The 19,592-nt window shown below is 40.7% G+C and overlaps 1 protein-coding gene across 3 annotated transcripts in view; it reads left to right on the top strand.

The window, feature by feature from the left end:
• The window catches only part of SKAP1 (src kinase associated phosphoprotein 1), a 524,527-nt gene that overhangs the window by 383,544 nt on the left and 121,391 nt on the right, over positions 1 to 19,592 (top strand). For all 3 annotated transcript variants that reach the window (XM_033918069.1, XM_033918068.1, XM_033918066.1), the window contains 4 exons: positions 339 to 422; positions 6,488 to 6,612; positions 7,035 to 7,098; positions 9,958 to 10,101. In XM_033918069.1, coding sequence (XP_033773960.1) covers positions 339 to 422; positions 6,488 to 6,612; positions 7,035 to 7,098; positions 9,958 to 10,101 — 417 coding nt within the window. The remainder of the gene's footprint in view (positions 1 to 338; positions 423 to 6,487; positions 6,613 to 7,034; positions 7,099 to 9,957; positions 10,102 to 19,592) is intronic.

The raw sequence follows: 19,592 nt of genomic DNA, 5'->3' as shown, positions 1-19,592 counted from the left end.
GGAGCTGCGTGTCAAAGCAGCTCCTGATTGGATAAGGCCCGACTTAATGCAGAAAGAGGCGGTCGGAGCATACTGCGAGTGATTTCCTGTACTCGCGGCGCTCCGGCTGCTCTCCTGCTGCCCTCTCCTTGTCGGCGGTTCACGGTCAAAAAATACTATGAATGACCGGGACCGCCAACCGCGAACGGCCAGGGGAACACTGTATTGCAGTATATAAATCAAATTTTATATTATGTTGTTCTGCATACTGGAAACATTTTGCCTGGTTCAAGTAAGAAATGTCCTAATATTGTATAATTCTCAAGTGACAGCATATTTCTCTAATATTCATTTCTTAGATCATAGTTTCTTTGGATCTGAGTGGCAAAAGCGATGGTGCGTTCTCAGCAAAGGTATTTTCTATTACTATGGAAGTGAAAAAGGTAAGCTGGTTGTTTTTCTCATTAGGGAGAAGGGAAGAAGTATAGGTGTAGAAGTGAATAAGTTGGGCTGGGGAGTGTTTATGAAATAATCCTTTCCTAATAGGCTCTTTCATGGAAAAGAAAGTTATTCTGGGATAATGGCAGCAATTACCCCCTTCCACTCACCCAGTGCCTTACACACGAGCAGTACTGTACCTTTGTCACAACTTGCATTTGTTTGGAAATAAACCTCACCGTGTAGCTCCTTATGTGGATTGTAGTAGTGTTTTAAGGGTTTTTTTTTCTTTTTTTGGAGGACCATATTATGCATCTGACCATTTCCATCTATGTCATTTTTCAACTTAAAGCTTATCATTTTTGTGGCAATGGAAAGTTATGCACATAATGGGAAAGCTATGTAGTAACACAGATGATAGAAGAAAAAGACTAATAAGCCCATCCGATCTGCCCAGTTATCCCTGTCCACACTGTTAAAGATAAACCCCTTCTGCCTGCCATATGTTGAATCCCCTAGTGGTGATGTGATACAATTACATTACAATTAAATGTATGAGATGTTATAATCACAGTCAGATGTTTCAATAGGTTTCCCCTTCAATTCACACCAACACAGAGGTTAAACATTTAAATGCTTGTACAGTGGTGCCTCACACAACGAACTTAATTCGTTCCAGGAGCAAGTTTGTTATGCGAAAAGTTCGTTATGTGAAACGCGTTTTCCCATAACAATACATGTTAAAAAAAATAATTCGTTCTGCAGCATAAAATATGCTAAGATGACATAAAAAAGATAAATTTGTCAAAATGGTGAAAATGGTGGTCTTGCTGAGGCCAAACTCTTTGACGAGGTCACACTGTTTTACCCCGCATTCACTCCTTCTAATTATTTCCCGTTTCATTTCAACAGAAATCACCTTCCTGCTTCATGATATATAAAAAATATTGAGTTTATCTTAAAAGGACGACTGTATACAGTGAGAGAGGGCAGTTAAGTGCAGTGCCTGCGCGGAAGGATGCAATACATCGGCAGCTCGGGCGACTTCGTTGTGTGAAACGAAGTTCGTTGTGTGAATCAAGACATGAAGTTCGTTGTGTGCAGCGTTCGCTGTGCGAGGCGTTCGTTGTGTGAGGCACCACTGTATTTATTTGTTACAATTTTAAAAAACAATAACAATTGAGGGAGAAAGAAAACTAAAGAGGTATATCCAACAATTGTTGTTATCAGATGTTGTTTAGACAAGGTGAATTAAATTAAAATACAAATAGCTAACCTAATGTACCATTCACATGTGATCAAATTTATATTGATTACACCATTATAGTTAGTAACAATATTCAGCTCTCTTCTTTTCTGGAACATACAAACACTATGCACTCGAACCAAACTGACTTTAGAGCCCATCATTCCATGGAGCTACCCTTGTTAGGACTCGCCACCACGACCAAACAATACCTAGATAACAGAAAGTCAGTTCTCCTAATTTTATTAGACTTGACAGCAACTTTTGACACTGTCGACCATCATCTCCTACTAACTAGGCTTCAGAAAGCAGGGATCTCAGGAACTGCTCTAGACTGGTTTACATCGTACTTTTCCTATTGCTCATACCAGGTCATTCATGAAAATTCAGCAGTACCTTGTTCCACAACTCATATACTTTTTTGCTGCATTCAGAGGAAGTATTTCCGAGACGTGTTCAGGTTAGAAACAGACTATAACAAACTTATGTTTAAATATCTTTATTAAATGGCAAAGTGCAGAAAAACATTGCAAACAAAGTATAACAGGTTTCTTTTAGATACGCACATGTGAATCCCATCCCCCCATCCCCCAACCCTCTGCCCCCCCCTCCCATACAGACAAAACATTCCAGGAGCACACAAGGCATAAGCAGTCAAAGTCACAAATTCAATAATCGGCTTTGAGCTGGAGGAGTAAGATCCATCCAAAAATGTTCCCAAATCAAACAAAAATGGCAACCAGATCCAGTGTCAATATGAACAAATTGCCTCTGTTCCAGGGAGGCATGTATTATCATTAACGATCTCCATTGGCTATAGGTTGGGGGCTCATTAGACAGCCAGTTTGACAAAATGGTCTTCTTGCCTAGCAGCATCACGCTGGTTACAAAGGCAGTCAATCCATTAGGCTTGGGTGATGATGCTATAGTGTAGAATCCAAAAAGTGCTCGCGGGGTTGGAAGCCATGGCCTGCCCCACAGTGATGTGGTATACTGACCCAAATGAGTCCAAAACTGAATAATATGGGGACAGGACCTGAACATATGACCCAAGGTCGCATGAACCTGAGCACATTTAGGACAGCTATGATATTGAGTAATACCCATCCGGTATGCTCGCATAGGTGGGATATAAAGACGTAAAATAAAGAAGGTAACAGAGATGTGCGAGCAATGGAATCCTTTACATCTTTCTTGGTGGGGGAGAGTTCAAACTATCAAAATGATGGTATTGCCTGTGGTTTGTTATCAAATGGGTATGATACCAGTTTTTTTTCAGGGGTCCTTTTATAAAATGTTAAATCGTATTCTTACAAAATTTATTTGGCTGGATAAAACTTCTAGAATCGCTTTAGTATCTGTACAAAAGCCAATTACAGAGGGTGGGATAAAATTTCCCAATTTTTATAGGTATCATCAAGCCAATATACTGCGTCAGGGTATGTATTGGGTCCTCCCAGAGCTCATTGAAAATACCCCAGACTGGTTATATTTGGAATGGCGACTTATGTTTCCTCTACATTTATCAAACTAATAGGGAGATAATTCTTAATATCCTGAGATGAAGATCTTCAATTTCTAGAATCACAGCTCTAAGTTGATTTCAAACTTCTTTTAAAATTTTTAAACTAATAGTGATGTCACTAAACTGAGGTTAACAAGGGGACCATCACTGCTTCACTGTCCCCTGCCCATCAATATACATAACGACATTATCTGCTGCAATATAAATGATAGAAAGCTGCACTTATCTGAAAAGGATGGTATGATGAATATCATTAGTCCTCAGTAGTGATCAAGTGCCGTATAACAGTGCTGGTGAATTAAAACGTTGTTTTCTAATCGAATCTTCCTATAATCCCTGTCCCCCCATGTCATGTTCTCAGCATCAAAATGCCTAGCATATATAAAGACAACAGAATATTAATGGATACGTGGAAAACCTTACGATATGTCAGTAATTTAACAGCTATTCCAATTAATAAGTTGACAAATCAAACTATATGGCTAAACTCCAAGATTCAAATTGGCGGATTTAAGGTCATCTGGAAGCATTGGATGATTGCAGGTATAAGGACTTTAGATGATGTTATTTCAAATGGTAAACTGCTTGATTTTTCACAGTTGCAACATAAGTATGTTCTTAATAAATCACAAAATTTTAGATGGTTGCAACTGAAGCAGGCCATTCAGGTTGGGTTCCCTGAATGGAAAATTCTTAGTATGCAATATAGCTTAGAATTTCTATGCTTTCAGGCGGACTTTCTGGGTCACCAGGCCACACAGTGGTATAAATTTATAAGTGAATCTGTAAGCAAAAAGCCTAAAACTCCAAATGTCTTAGGGACATTTGGAGCATTGAGATTAAGCATCAAATTAGTGCGTCTCAATGGCCACAAATTTGGTCTTGGAGGATGAGATGTACGGTGTCCGCATCTATGAGACAAACTTGTTTTTTTCTTTTACATAAACTAAACTAAACCTTAGGTTTATATACCGCACCATCTCCATAGTTGTGGAGCTCGGCATGGTTTACAGGAATTGTAATGAGAAAGGAACTCCAAGGAAAGGGCTAGATGAAGAACAGATGAAGGAAGGAAGTTAGAGGGCTAGGATGTCAAATGAGGAGGGAAGTGTTAGATTTTTGAGAATAACCAGGTTTTCAGATGTTTACGGAAGGGTTGGAGAGCACTCAGGTTCCGAAGAGGGGGGGTAAGGTTGTTCCAGAGCTCGGTGAGTCTGAAGGGGAGGGAAGTCCCCAGTATTCCTGGGAGGGAGATGCCTTTTAATGAAGGGAAGGATAGTTTCAATTTTTGGGTGGGTCTGGTGGTATTAGGGTTTGAGGAGTTCCAAGAAAGCGGAATTAATGGTGGAAGGATGTCGTGGACGATCTTGAAAGTTAGGCAGATGCATTTGAAGTGGACTCTGGAAATTATCGGAAGCCAGTGAAGCTTGAGAAGGAGTGGTGAGACATGATCAAATTTGCTTTTTGCAAAGATAAGCTTGGCCGTGGCATTTTGAATCCGTTGGAGTCTGTGAAGGTTTTTCTTTGTTAGGCTTATGAAGATAGAATTGCAATAGTCCAGTCTAGAGAGGATGATGGATTGGACAAGAACGGCAAAATGTTTTTGATGGAAACAGGATCTTACTTTCCTCAGCATGTGAAGGCTGAAATAATATTTTTTTACCAGGGAGTTGAGGTGGTCATTGAAGGACAATGTAGAATCGATAATGACATAGAGCATTCTGGACCCCAGTTAGAATACAAAAGTTAAATAGCTCTAAGTCTAATAAATGTTGGCATTGTAATCTTGAAGCAGGGACTTTAGATCATTTGTTATTCTATTGTCTCTTTATCATGGCCTTTTGGAAATCATGGCCTTTTGGGACCAAGTAAATTGTTTACTGGAAAATCATGTGGCATTATCGTATGATACAATTCTATTTGGTATGTCAATGAGAACAAAGAGACAAATTTCATCAAGCAATAATAAACTTTTATTGATTATGACAGGAGTCGCCATACAACATATCACAAATAATTGTAAGAATTGTAGTAGACTCAATTATAATTTCTAGTGGAATTTGTTGTGTCACATTTATAAAATGGAAAGAACAATTGCTGTACAAAAAGGGAATTATAATAAATTTAAAAAGATTTGGGAGCCATTGACAAAGTATTGCAATGAATAGACGCCATTTTCCATTGAAAAAGTACACTTGTAAATGTGGAGGGGAGGGGCGGAGGAATAAGTTATATTAAAGGTTTGATCATTAGAAAGGAGTATTTGGTTGGCAATCACGTAACCCCACATGGTGGAATCGAAGAGGAATTAGTTGTTGAGCAGACAAACTAAACATCTCAGAGAGGGTCTAAATAACAAATTTATTTTGCATTTTCAGTTCTATATGTGTTGTTTTTCATGAAACAAGTACAGATATAAAAAAAAGTGGTACTAGTATCTGTAGGTACTCTGCGCCCATTGCTAGTTTCAAAATGAAAGTATATGTGTACTGTCATTGAAAATTTTTGCAAAGTTCACAGGTTAAAAGCAGGGACGGCATTAGGGGTTGGCAAACAGGGCAATTGCCCTGGGCCCTCATACTGTAGGGGGCCTCCAAGCTGGCCTCAAGCTGAAGAAGGTATAGGCCGAAGGCCAACTTTGGGGCCTCCTCCCCAGTTTCTGTCCTAGACCCCTGATTGTCTAACACCAGCCCTGAGGGTTTCAAAGGACCCTCAGCCACAAGAGGGCATCCGTTCAAACTCAGGGGCAGGAAATTTCATGGTGACACCAGGAAATATTTCTTCACCGAGAGAGTGGTTGATCCTTGGAACGAGCTCCAAATGCAGGTGATCGAGGCAAACAGCGTGCAAGAATTTAAGAGCAAATGGGATGCCCATGTGGGATCCCTTAGAGAGTTAAGCCAAGGGAACCTATCACCAGGAGTGGGATCCCTAGGATAGTATACTTGGGGATGGGTCAGTAGAGTGGGCAGACCTGATGGGCTATGGCCCTTATCTGCCGTCATCTTCTATGTTTCTATGTTTCTTAGAAGTATTGGTAGGCTTTATCATAATGCAGGTAGTATAAAAATTGCTGCCAGAGACTTTGATGGCAAAGGAAAGGAGAAAATAGCAAACTGAGTAACAGTTGGGACTACGCAGCAGGTAAGCATAAATGGACAGGCTGGATGGACCAAATGGTCTTCTCTGTTTGCATCTTCTGTTGTCTGTGTTCCTTTTCTTTCTGTATTCCACTGTTTGTTTTCTCCTTTTGCCTTGTGAATAACCATTTTGGTCATTTCGTGATGTTTGCCTTTCAGGTAAACAACCCAAAGGTGCATTTCAGATAAAGGATTACTCTGTGCAGGCAGCCCCGCACCTGCGCAAAGATTCCAAACGCGAGTCATGCTTTGAGCTGATATCTTACGACAAGCGCACTTATCAGGTGAGATGAGTGAAGGAAAGATTCACAAACACACACAGTACGAATTGCCTGGGAGTATGGAGCACACAACAAGGATCATTTTCGAAACTTTTTGTGCAACTGTGTATAGGGCACGTTTGAAAATTCTCCACCCTCAATGATGGTAAAAATATGCATGCAATTAATTCTGAAATGTGTTTATGTTTATTCAGTGCTTGATATACCGCTGTTTTTGTGCAATGGGTCACAGCAGTAAACAAACATAGACTAGCAGGTACTCTAAGTATTTTCCCTGTCTATCTTGGCAGGCTCTCAATCTAACTACGGTACCTGGGGCAACGAAGGGTTAAATGACTTGCTCAGGGTCTCAAGGACCGGAGTTCCCTACCCCTGTCTTAGGAAACTAAAATTTTAAGCATCATAAACATAAAGTTTTGTTTCAGTTTACAGCTACCAGTCCAATGGAAGCCAAAGAATGGGTGGATCAACTAAAGTTCCTCATGAAGGGTGAGTACGGCAGCTCAAGGGGCACCTGGATAAGAAGAGAATTAGTGGTAATAGGGACAGAGATGGCTTTAACAAAAGGAGATCAATGCCTTACCAATTGGTTAGAATTCTATGAAGGTTTGCATAAGCATGTGGATAAGAATGAGCCAGTCAATACAGTGTATCTAGATATCTCAAAGACATTTAAAAGACTAAAGTTATAGGAGGGAAGGCAGAGTCCTCTTGTAGAGACTAGTTTAAAGATAAAAATAAAGAATAGGACTACATGGTCAGTTTTCTCACTAAAATACAGTCGCAGACCATTAAAAGAGAAAAGTTTGCACTGGATGGTGTAGTTAGTTTAGGGTTTGACCTGGAATGTTTTAGGTGGAAGGACAGATATTCTAATCAGCAGACTAATTCAGGAAATTAGGAAGCGATCAGATCCCCAGTAGCTGCAAGGATTAGTTGGGGGATAAAAGCCTTAAGGAGGTAAATTATTTGAAGGACTAGTTAAAACAAGGGCTTACTGAGAACAAGGAAGTATTCCAGGAGTTTGAAGTCTGCTCAGATTTCTTGCCTCAGAGAATTAGTGTTGGGTATTGACTCTGATTTCGGCCTCACCTTGAAACTTGGCCGGTTGACTTTTAACATACTTTGTGTCGGGATTTGAACTACTAGTTAATGATGGTAAGTTCTTGTTTGAATTTTTTACATGTAAGTTATTCAACATGAAGTATCTGCCTATACTTGTACCTGTCCTGCTTGTTTGTCCACAGTGAGGAACCCACGTAATAGCCCCTTGCTTCCATCTTATTATATAGTTTTACCTCTCTCTGTCTTTCTCATAATTGTGTTGTCAGTTGAATACTGAGCCATGGTAGTCAGCATTTTTTTTAATGTCAGCTACTTCATCGATAGCAGCACTGCATAACCAGACAGGACAGTCAGTGCTAGCACTATATGGATAGTATTTATTTATTCAATTTTCTATACCGTTTTCCTAGAGGAGCTCAGAACAGTTTACATGAATTTATTCAAGTACTCAAGCATTTTTCCCTATCTGTCCCAGTGGGCTCACAATCTATCTAATGCAGGGCTGCCCAAGTCCGGTCCTCGAGATCTACTGGCAGGCCAGGTTTTCAGGATATCCACAATGAATACGCATGAGAGAGATTTGCATACCAAGAAGGCAGTGCAGGCAAATCTCTCTCATGCATATTCATTGTGGATATCCTGAAAACCTGGCCTGCCAGAAGATCTCGAGGACCGGATTTGGGCAGCCCATATCTACTGTACCTGGGGGTAATGGGGGAATTAAGTGTCTTGCCCAGGGTCACAAGGAGCAGCGTGAGTTTGAACCCACAACCTCAGGGTGCTGAGGCTGTAGCTTTAACCACTGCGCCACACTCTCCCCTCTTGCCGCGCAATATTGAGACCACTATTCAGATTAAGTTTCAAGTTTATTCAAAACCTAATATATCGCTTATCAAATGTCTAAGCGGTTTACAATAAAAGTTAATTAAAAAAAAAAAATTAAAATACACATACTAGAAACAAAAACAAAAAAACCCCCAGTCAACTGGATACATAGGGAAAAAAGGGGTAAAGTACGGAATAATATTTTAAAAGAAAAGAACACAAAGGTATAACATAAAGGGAGGGGGAGATAGATAACCAGATGAAGCTAAGACATCCTTTTTGCTAGTCTTTCTTTATCTGGATAGTTATCCAGTTAGAGTACTGAATATTGCCATTGACTGAATATCTCCTGCTCTACCCCAGCATTATCTGGACAGTGCTGAGGTAATCTGTAGGAATACTGAGCAGCAGTGGAGTAGCGAGGGTAAGTGGCACTATTACCCAGCCCTCCTCTCTGCCCCCCGCTTCTTCCCGACCCCCATGCCCCCCCTTCCCACATATGTTTTTAATTTTCTAGGAGAAAGGAGCATGAACTTGCTGCCCGTGTCATGTCAGCTATCCCTCTGACGTCTCTTCCTAGGCGCGGGGCCCAGAAGTGATATCATAGAGAGGTGGCACTGATGTGGGCAGCAAGTTCATAATGCTGCTCACGCAAGAAAAATTAAAAAGGTACGAGGGAAGGGTAGGGACACACGTGCACGGCAAGGGGGGGCAAGAAGGAGGGAGCAGAGAGGAAGCTGGGTGTCTGCACCCTTTACAAAGATTGCGCCCAAGGTGGACCACTTCCCCCCCCACCCCTCTTACTACGTCATAGTGCTTCTGAATATTGGACTGTGTACAGTATGGTGATGAGACAAAAGCGTGGCGCGCTTGAGTCTTGCGCTCAATTGTCTGCTCTCTAATGTCGGCACGCCTTTGTCCCGCACGCTTATGACTGTGAACCACTGTACGGTTCACAGTCATAAGTGCACGAGACAAAGTCACGCCGACATTAGAGAGCAGACAATTGAGCGCAAGACTCAAGCGCGCCGCCGTAAAAGTTTATTTTAAAGAGCTCCGACGGGGGTGTGTGAGGGGGGAACCCCCCAGTTTACTTAATAGTGTTTGCGCTGCCATTGGGGGTGGTTTTGGGGGGTTGTAACCCTCCATTATAGCAGAAACTTAACTCCCCCCCCCCAACGGCAGCACGAAGAATGCTATTAAGTAAAATGGGGGAGTTCCCCCCTCACACTCCCTGTCAGAGCTCTTTAAAATAAACTTTTACGGCGGTGTGCTGGAGTCTTGCACTCAATTGTCTGCTCTCTAATGTTGGCACGGCTTTGTCCCACGCGCTTATGACTGTGAACCGTACAGTATATCTAGCATAGTGTCTGACTAGACCATCTAACTGTAATTTTCTTTTTTACCCCCTAAAGACCCTGCTTATCTTTTCCTCTCCCTCATTTTTGTATAAAACAGATATAAGCTCTTTTACCATTCCATTTGATAATGAAGAGGAAGAGGAAACTTATGATGATATTGATAGTTGTGACTCCCCAAACCCAGCACCCCTGCACACACACATGAACGAGGAAGACGAGGATATTTACGAGGTCCTACCAGGTGAGACATTCTTTTCATTGGTATTGGTAGCGTTCTATGCCATTGAAGCCAAAATAAAATCGGGCAGACTAGATAGGCCTAATGGTTTTTATCTGCCACCATATTCTATGTGGTATCCTAGGGCAGAATCCTTTCTAGTCCCACTGTCTTTTCAGTAGTATCTTAGGCCATTGCTTTTGCCAGTCCTGCTGTCCTTTCAGAGACTTTCCACACTGCTGCCTTAGAATATTTAGCCACCATCAATTCAGTCTTTGAATAAGTTCTTTGTTTTATTATGCAAATGTGAACACAATCTCTGAGGCCATTTTTTGTGTCCCAAGTAAAACAAAATAAAAAGATTATTTCCTCAGCAAGTCATCGTCGTTAATGAAGTTTTACAAAAACAGATACAACCAAGGAAAAATAAAATTTCACAGGTGATAAATTTTTCCAATTTCCCTGGCAGAATTCGATCGGACTGTTAAATTAAGAGTGAAGGTGTCTGTTAGAAGGCAACGAGCTTTGATGGGTAATTTTATAGAGTGGAAAATTGAATCAAATTGCTACATTAAAATCTAGCTCCTCTGAGAATCCACAGTGGTAGTATCTTCTCTGTCACACTAGTATAGTACAGAGCTAAAACTGACTAAGGAAATATATCCTTCAAGCCTAGGTAAGATTGCTTACCATGACAAAGGATCCAGTTTATAATCTGGTTCCACATGACTGTGGAGAAGAAAATTAATGAATCTGCTCTTTGGAGAAAGATCTTTAATAAAGAGAAGGTTCCCTTAATTCACTGGTCACATATGCTGTATCTGAAGTGATGACGAACCATAGAGGGAACAATGTAGGGTATGGTCTTGTAATTCACCCTTTTTGTCACATGCACAATGAATCAAGTGAAGCTGCAGCTAATAAGATATGACTTTTAAAAAAAGAGAGACCTGGTTAAAAAGGAAGAAATGGTGAAATAGGAAAGCATGGCAAGATAAGGGGCAAATCAATGGAAGAATAGATGAACAAAGTGGGTGAAGAAGAAAGTGGAGAGAGAAAGTAAGAGGCAGCAGCTGAGGAGATGATGTGAGCGTAGTGACTCATGATGAAAGACCGATGTTTTGGCGGTTGTAGAGCTTGTATCTAAGAAGCAATGGTAATAGAGATCTTGTGTTGAAAAGGTGAGAAGATATGGTGAATTATTTTAGGAAGTTGAGGAGAAGCTGTGATGGTAGAAAACTCATCTCTGGGAGGCTGTGGAGAGTCTATGATTTAGACTGGTTATGTTTAAGAGGCTGTAAAAATGTAGAACTTGTGCAATGGACAGCTCTGAGGCTGTAATCCTTGGTTTGGGAAGACACATTACTGATTAGTATTAACACAGTGTGTTAATGAAAATCTCTCAGAAGTCATGCTGCTTTCTTCATTCATAGAACCCCCGTCCCTCACAGTGGTTGCTGAGGTGCTCTGAAACCATGAGATGATAGCATTTAATTATGTTGTTAATGTTAAAGACTCCTGGAGGGGGGGGTTCCCCACTTTGTTTGCAGTACACTACTCAGCATTTGGACAGTGGTCACTTGTAAAGCTTGCTCTATGCATGGAATATTTGAAGGAGGTGATCTAACTCTGTATCTTTGTACTTTTGAATTATGTTTTATGTTCCTATGGTATTGTAACGTTAATATGTACCATGTTTATTTAACTGTTTAATTGATGATACTTTAATTATATTTGGTAACAGTTCTTAATAAGTACTGTAACTATGGCAAATTGTAATCTGTTAACTATATATTATGAAACATAGAAACACAGAAACATAGAAAATGACGGAAGAAAAGGGCCACGGCCCATCTAGTCTGCCCACTAATGTCCCACCCCCTAACTACCTCCATGAAGAGTTCCTACATGCCAATCCCATCTTTTCTTAAAATCTGGCACGCTGCTGGCCTCAATTACCTGTTGTGGAAGATTATTCCAGCGATCAACCACCCTTTCGGTGAAGAAATATTTTCTGGTGTCGCCATGAAATTTCCCACCCCTGATTTTCAACGGAACCCGTTCAGTTCTCTTTGGAGAGAACGGGATAGAAAACAAATTAAATAAATACATACATCACCCTGAGCTTTTTAAATATGTTCCTGTTTCATAATTTATTTGAAAGGAAAGCTGTAAGCAGGTGCAGATTTCAGCTTCGGTACTGAAACGAACGAGGTCCGTTTCTTGGTCCCGAAACCGCCCTGCACACACCCTGTCACCTGGGTTCAGATATCTGGAGGCAATTCCCTTAGAAAGGAAAGATACTCAAACTTGTCCCAAAGAAATTGCCTATACTTTATTAGTTTACATCAGCTTTATACCCTTTTTTTTTACAAGGGTCAGTGGTAACCAACACATGAAAAGGAGGTTGGACAAGAGAGGGGGGTGGGTGGGTGAGCAGGATATGTGCTTCATTGTCTAAATCTAAAGGTGTTAAAGCTTCCCTTATCTCTCTCAACCGGTACATGGCAGTGGGGGGTCGAACCTCCATTGTCTCAAACAGCTAACTTCATTAACAAGATTAAATGGCCTTTTCCCAGAACATCAAGAGAACAAACACAAACACTGTCTGTGTTTGAGCACCTCCAGCACAGACAGAGACAGAAAACTTATAAGATATATGTGTCCTTTTAGGTACCACATGAGGGTGCATATCATGCCTTCACCTAAACCAAATGTATCATGCTTTTCCTGTAGGCTGTTCATCCTAACTGCATGCATATAAGTAATGTAATCAGACTGTGACAGAATGAGGGAGTCAATCAAAACCGGCAGCATGCAGGAGAGGAGGGCTTCTGTTGAAGGAACAGAGGGTAGGAAGGAGGAAAGACAGAGGGATGAATGCTGCTGCTTGGGAAAAGTGGGTGATAGTGGTGCTCGGAAGGTGTTGGAGGGAAGAGGGGGTTGATAGCTGCTGTTGGATGAGAACAAAGAATGGGATGCTTTCAGGGACTTGAGAAAGAGTGATGTTTACGAGTAGGCAGAAAGAGGAGGGATGCTCAACCAAGGATGGAGGAGAGGGAAGGCATACTGTGGTTCATAGTCAGTGGCGCGCAAGACACCAGTGTGCCGACAATCCAGCGCAAGACAGAAGCACGCCGCCGAAAAACTTATTTTTTAAGAGTTCCGACGGGGTGTGTGGCCCCACTTTAATGCATAGTGTTCACGCTGCCGTTGGAGGGGGCTTGTGGGGTGCAACCCCCCACATTATAGAGAAAACAGAACAGTTTCTGATTTTTTTCAGGAAAAGTTCAGTTTTGTCTATAATGTGGGAGGTTGCACCCCCCCAATGGCAGTGCAAACACTATGCATTAAAGTGGGGGGGGATTCCCCCTCCCACACCCCCTGTTGGTGCTCTTAAAAAAATAAGTTTTTCGGCAGCGTGCTTCTGTCTTGCGCTGAATTGTCAGCGCTGGATTGTCGGTGCGCTGGTGTCTTGCGCGTGATTATCCCTTCACCAATATTGTTGGGTTAGGAGAAAGAGGGGGTATGGTGCTGAGCAGAAGAAAGATAGAAGGTTGGTTAGGATTGAGTCAGCAATACTAGTGAAGGGGTGGTAGGATAAAAGAGATGAGTGCTGCTAGATAGGGAGTAGGAGTAAGAGAAGGGGGATGGATGCTTCTGGAGGGAAGTAGAATGCTACTGGGCAGTGTGGAGAGAAAGGAACATAAGAATAGCCTTACTGGGTCAGACCAATGGTCCATCAAGCCCAGTAGCCCATTCTCACGGTAGCCAATCCAGGTCATTAGTACCTGGCCAAAACCCAAGGTGTAGCAATATTCCATGCTACCAATACAGGGCAAGCAGGGGGTGGTTGCTGCTGGGAAATGTAGGGGAAGAGGGCAATGCTTGGTGGAGTTGAGTGGGAAAGAATAGGATGGATGCTGCAGGGCATGGGATAATGTAATGGGAAGATGCTAGTCAATGGAGGAGTAGCTAGTGACTGAGAACCAGAAAATCCCCTAGTGCAGTTCTTGGGCATGTCGGTTTGCCCTACATTCCTCCGTAGACAGTTTGGTGTGGATGTGGAGGTAATAACACTCCTCCAAATGTTATGAGTGCTAATGCTAAATTTGTACCCCTTCCCCTCATTTCACTATGACTATCTTACCCTTTGCCTTTTCCTCCCAAAAAAAAGAGAGTAAGCAAGCAAACTACACCTCACTCACAAACATATTGAACAGAATCAGCACCGATCCTTGAGGCACTCCACTACTCGCCTTTCCTTCCTCCGAACGAATTCCATTAACCACCACCCTCTGGCATCTATCCATCAACCAGTTTCTAATCTAATTCACCACATTCGGTCCTAACTTCAGCCTTAATTCAGCAGAGAACCAAGCAGATATGAACCAAACTTCCCAAAAGGTAGGAGAGAAAGAGGGGATTTTTTTACTAACTGAAAGTAGTGTAGAAGACTGAAGGGAAAGGAAAAGTATAAGATTCTAGGCTTAAAATCAGAGTTGCTGTGCTACAAGCACATGTATTTCCATCAAGGCTTTATCTCAGGAAATGGCCCCTCTTAGCTAAATGCTGATTCAAGGCAACTATTCAAATGGTCCAATAGCAAGCCAAATCCTTAAGCTCACTTTGCTAGCGAGCTGAGCAGACAAAGACACAGGATTTTCCCTTTCCACTGACTAGAACACACACACAATTTGCAAAGCCTTACTTTAGCAGAGCAGAAAAACACAAGATTTAAAACTCAAGCTTCCCTTTTATTAGAGCTTTTAAAGCTGAACTTGCTAAAAAGTCAGGCTGGAATAACAGTTAACACAATTTTACTGCACTGGCAGAGAGTTCTTAATTCAGCAGAGATCCAAGCAGATGAGAACCAAACTTCCCAAAAAGTAAAGGAAAAGAGAGGGTTTTAATTTTTTTTTCTAGCTGAAAGTAAGATTGAAGGGAAAGGAAAAGTATAAGATTCTATGCTAAAACAAAATCAGAGATATGCCATTCAGGATCACTTCGCTCATAGAGATTTGCAGTGCTACAAGCACATGTGTTCCCACCAAAGCTTTGTCCCAGGACATGAAAGTACCCCTAGCTAGACACTGGTTCAAGGCAACTATTCAAATGGTCCATTGGCAAGCCAAGCCCTTATATTTCCTCTCTTTTTCATTTTCTTCCCCTTATTAATATTTTTAACATCGACTATGTTGATATGTTATTATATGCAGTATATGTGGAGGGGCATTTTTGATATGACATCCAAATCTGAGTTTGGGCATTTTGCAGAATAAGCACAGAAATCCAGTAGCAAACATGACCATTTTTGAAACAGAAAAAAGTCTCTTTGTTTTGAAAATGGTAATTTCTCAGATGTGCTTTTCCTCAGTGCATCTGTCTATTGAACCATTTTAGAAAAATGTGTCCAAAGAAAAAACTCACAAAAGAAGCCATTGGGATGTAGGAGGAGTTAGCATTTTTAGTAAACTGGCCACACCTCAGGGGGCACTGTAGTGAACTTTACATAAATGTCACATGTACATATCTCACCATAACCCCTTTATAGTATATGGTGAGCTCTCTAAAATCCACCCAATTGTACACCACATTAATAGCCCTTATGCCTGCATATGACACTTATATGTGGGTACCCCATGAAAGTACATTTATAATAGGTGGAGAAAAAGCCTCAACTTATATACGGATGGCAACCCAATGAGTTCTTAAGCCAGTCCTTCTCTGTATCATAGGCAAAAAAACTCCACACGTTTCAAAATGTAACTTTTCAAAACGGGGCCAAAGCCACCACTGTGCACAGGGAGCCAGAAAAAGAACAAAACAGTTCACTTATCTTCTGACGATGGCAACAACAGCAGCGAGTAGATCTTCCTGCTATAGCACTTCTCATGCTGCCAAATTCCAGACCACTCTTCAAGCTTTGCTAGGTCTCTCCTCATGTTATCAACACCAGCAGGGGTTTCTACCCTATTGCAGATTTGGTATCATCCACAATCTAGGCACCTATCTATAGGTGTCTTTTATAGAATCAGGTCCTAAGTTCCTTCAGCTAAGTTACTTTGGATGTATGTCATCCTGCCCCATCGCTTTTTCCACCTTTAGTTTTGCTAGAAGTTTGACTATCAAAACTTTTCTGCTGAAATACAGATATAAAATTTTCAGCCACCCTTAGGAACATAGTTATCAATGTGGGTACCGTTAAGAAGTGTTATTTTACTATTAACTAGTGCTATTTTAGTACAGATAGTTTTTAGTTTATTATTTATATTCTACCTTTAAACATGGCTGATTATACTCCTAATTTTTTGATTGAGATTACAACCAAAAACATACACAATTAAAAGAATAAAATATCAGAATTGCCAATTCATATAAAAGGCATCAACCATCATACTTCATCTTACAAAACAGATGACATTTTAACAATTTTTTTTTAATTTACACAAATCTTTTTGTTGCTTGCCGTATTCTGGCAGGCTCTTGCAGTTCTCGAGACAGGGGGCGCTGAAGCATAAAAAGCAATGATGTCCTTAACCAGCTGGCATAATAATGTGTATGTGTCAAATTCAAAAAAGATCCACAGTGAAATTCAAAATGAGTGATTCAAAATTAGAAAACCACAAAAAATCAAAATTAAATCAGTAAAAATCCATATAGTCCATGCGTATGCAGCAAATCCAAACTCTGCCTGCAAAGATTGAGATAAGTAACTTTGAGCTCCTTTTGCAAAGGTGCACTAGCGTTTTTAGCGCACGCACCGGATTAGCGCACACTATAGTGTGCACAACCCAAAAAACTACCGCCTGCTCAAGAACTGTGCAAATGAAATTGAATGAGTCCAAAACAAGACTTCTTTGGCTCGGTCCAAAACTAGATCACCTACCCACCTCCATCCACTACCCTCTGGCTCCTCTCTGCAGCTTGAGTTCTCGAGCAAGGTCTTGGGCATCATTATTGATTCCACATTGTCCTTCAATGACCACCTCCAATCCTTGGTAAAAAAAAATGCTTTTTCAGCCTTCACATGCTGAGGAAAGTTAGATCCTGCTTCCATCAAAAACATTTTACCCTCCTTGTCCAATCCATCATCCTCTCCAGATTGGACTATTGCAACTCTATCTACTTAAGCCTAACTAAGAAAAACCTCCACAGACTCCAACGGATTCAAAATGCCGCGGCCAAGCTCATCTTCGCTAAAAGTAAATTTGACCATGTCTCCCCGCTCCTGGCCAAGCTCCACTGGCTTCCGATAATCGCCAGGGTCCACTATAAATGCGCCTGTTTAGCTTTCAAAATCCTATATGGTATCCTCCCTCCCTTTATCCCTCTTTCTTGGAATTCCTCAAACCCTAATACCACCAGATCCTCCCACAAATTAAAACTATCCTTCCCCTCGCTAAAAGGCATTTCCCACACAGGAAAGCTAGGGACCTCCCTCCACTTAAAAATCACTGAGCTCTGGAACAACCTTACCTCCCCTCTTCGGAACTTGAGCTCTCTCCAAGTTTTCCGCTAACATCTGAAAACCTGGCCTTTCTCAAAAAATATAAGTCTCCCTCCAAATTAGGAATCAAGGAAACTCTTATATCTTGGCATCCCAAGTCCTCTAAATTTTCTTCACACTTTTACCTCTAACCCTCTGTTGTAGTTCCTTCCTATTTCTCCTACTGTAAACCGCGTCGAGCTCTACGAACATGGAGATGATGCGGTATACAAACCTAAAGATTAGATTAGATTAGATTAGAAGGCAGTAGCGGCTAGCGCGTGCGGAATTTTAGCGCACGCTATTCTGCACGTTAAGGCCCTAACGCACCTTTGTAAAAGGATCCCTTAATGTTTAACATCTTGGCTTCTATTATATACTTTGATCAAGATACATCTTTATGATGGAGGTAGGGAGAGCATGTGCAATGATGTTATGAGTTGAACTTCTGCCTAGGCAAGAAGGTCCACAAGTTTGGAAGGCAAGTGGCACAACAGCAACATTGTCCCCCGAAGAAGGCTTTTCATTGGCTGAAACGCTCTAAATTGAGTGTGAGCGTCGGGCAGTTCATGGTCCCCCAACGTTGGCTCTGGCTGGAAAGCCACTAAGATAAGTGTTGTTGCTCTTATATAAAGTATATATTCGGAATAACACACACATTGATGAAGTTTAATAATTTAAAAATTGCACTCCCCAGTTAGTTAATTGGATTTTTAACCAATTCATTAATAAATATTTTAATAAACTTATAAAGAAATAAGTAAATTTATGGGTAGGAAGGAGGTTTTGAAGTAAACGATTACATGACATGCTTTCAGAATGAGGACTTGAAATAACATCTAGGTTATAAGAGGTCTCTTTACTGAGAATTATGCATATTTATAATACTTCAACCTCATTATAGAGTCTGGGGATGAGTTCTATCTTTAAATCAGGTTATTGTTTATTTATTTAAAATAAGTGGGTTAACAAATTAAACCATTCACAATTTAAAGCACTTTAGGTGCAAAAGAAATATTATAATAAAGGTAGTACAAGTTATCCTAGACCCCCATTTGGCTAATGAGTTGAACTTCTACCAGCCTTTCAGTGGCTTTCAGATTTGTTCACGTCACTGAGCACATACTTATTTATTTTATTTATTTTATTTTACTAAGTTCTCTTGAACTAGAATATCTTTTAGTGTGAGAATTTATTTGTGATATATATTTTCTTTTTACATACTTCCCAAATCCCAAACAAAGTTAGAACAATGGAATGTTGAACAACTTATAATGCACATATTTATTTATTTAAAACCTTTCTATACTGTTTAAAGAAAAGACTAAATGGTTTACATCAATAAAAACACACATAAAATAACAGAGAAACTAAAATTTTAAAATCTCCATAATTAAATAGTTTCTTCTGTTCAAGTGACAGCTAATAAAGCTCAAAAATGCAGTAACAAACAATTGAGTTTTAACTGTTTCTTAAATTGGAGCCGATTTACACATAGATGTAATTGGCCCACCAAAGCGTTCCACATCTTAATACCAGCAATACAGAATGTCATCGCTCTAATATCTGCATAATTTCCCTGCACTATTGGGTTTAATAACCTTTGATTTTTCAGATTGTAAAGATCTACTGTGTTTGGCTTATAAAGTGCCACAACTTGTCAGAAGTACCCAACCAGCTAATACAAGAAGTTCAAACAAGCTAACACAACAGATTGAAGAATTAGTTTTAAATCACAGCCTGATAAATACATTCGAAGTTTACTCAACATCCGCAACTTAAAATAAGTCTTTTTAATCACATTCTGTAGATCAGGGCTGCCCAAGTCCGGTCCTCAAGATCTACTGGCAGGCCAGGTTTTCTGGATATCCACAATGAATATGCATGAGAGAGATTTGTCTGCACTGCCTTCTTGGTATGCAAATCTCTCTCATGCGTATTCATTATGGATATCCCGAAAACCTGACCTGCCAGTAGATCTCGAGGACCGGACTTGAGCAGCCCTGATGTAGATAGAACTTAAAGG

The sequence above is a fragment of the Geotrypetes seraphini genome, chromosome 13 (genome assembly GCF_902459505.1).
Source record: "Geotrypetes seraphini chromosome 13, aGeoSer1.1, whole genome shotgun sequence".
Classification (NCBI taxonomy): domain Eukaryota; kingdom Metazoa; phylum Chordata; class Amphibia; order Gymnophiona; family Dermophiidae; genus Geotrypetes; species Geotrypetes seraphini.
Note: the sequence above shows the minus strand (reverse complement) of the source record. Positions and strands in the feature narration are given on the sequence as shown.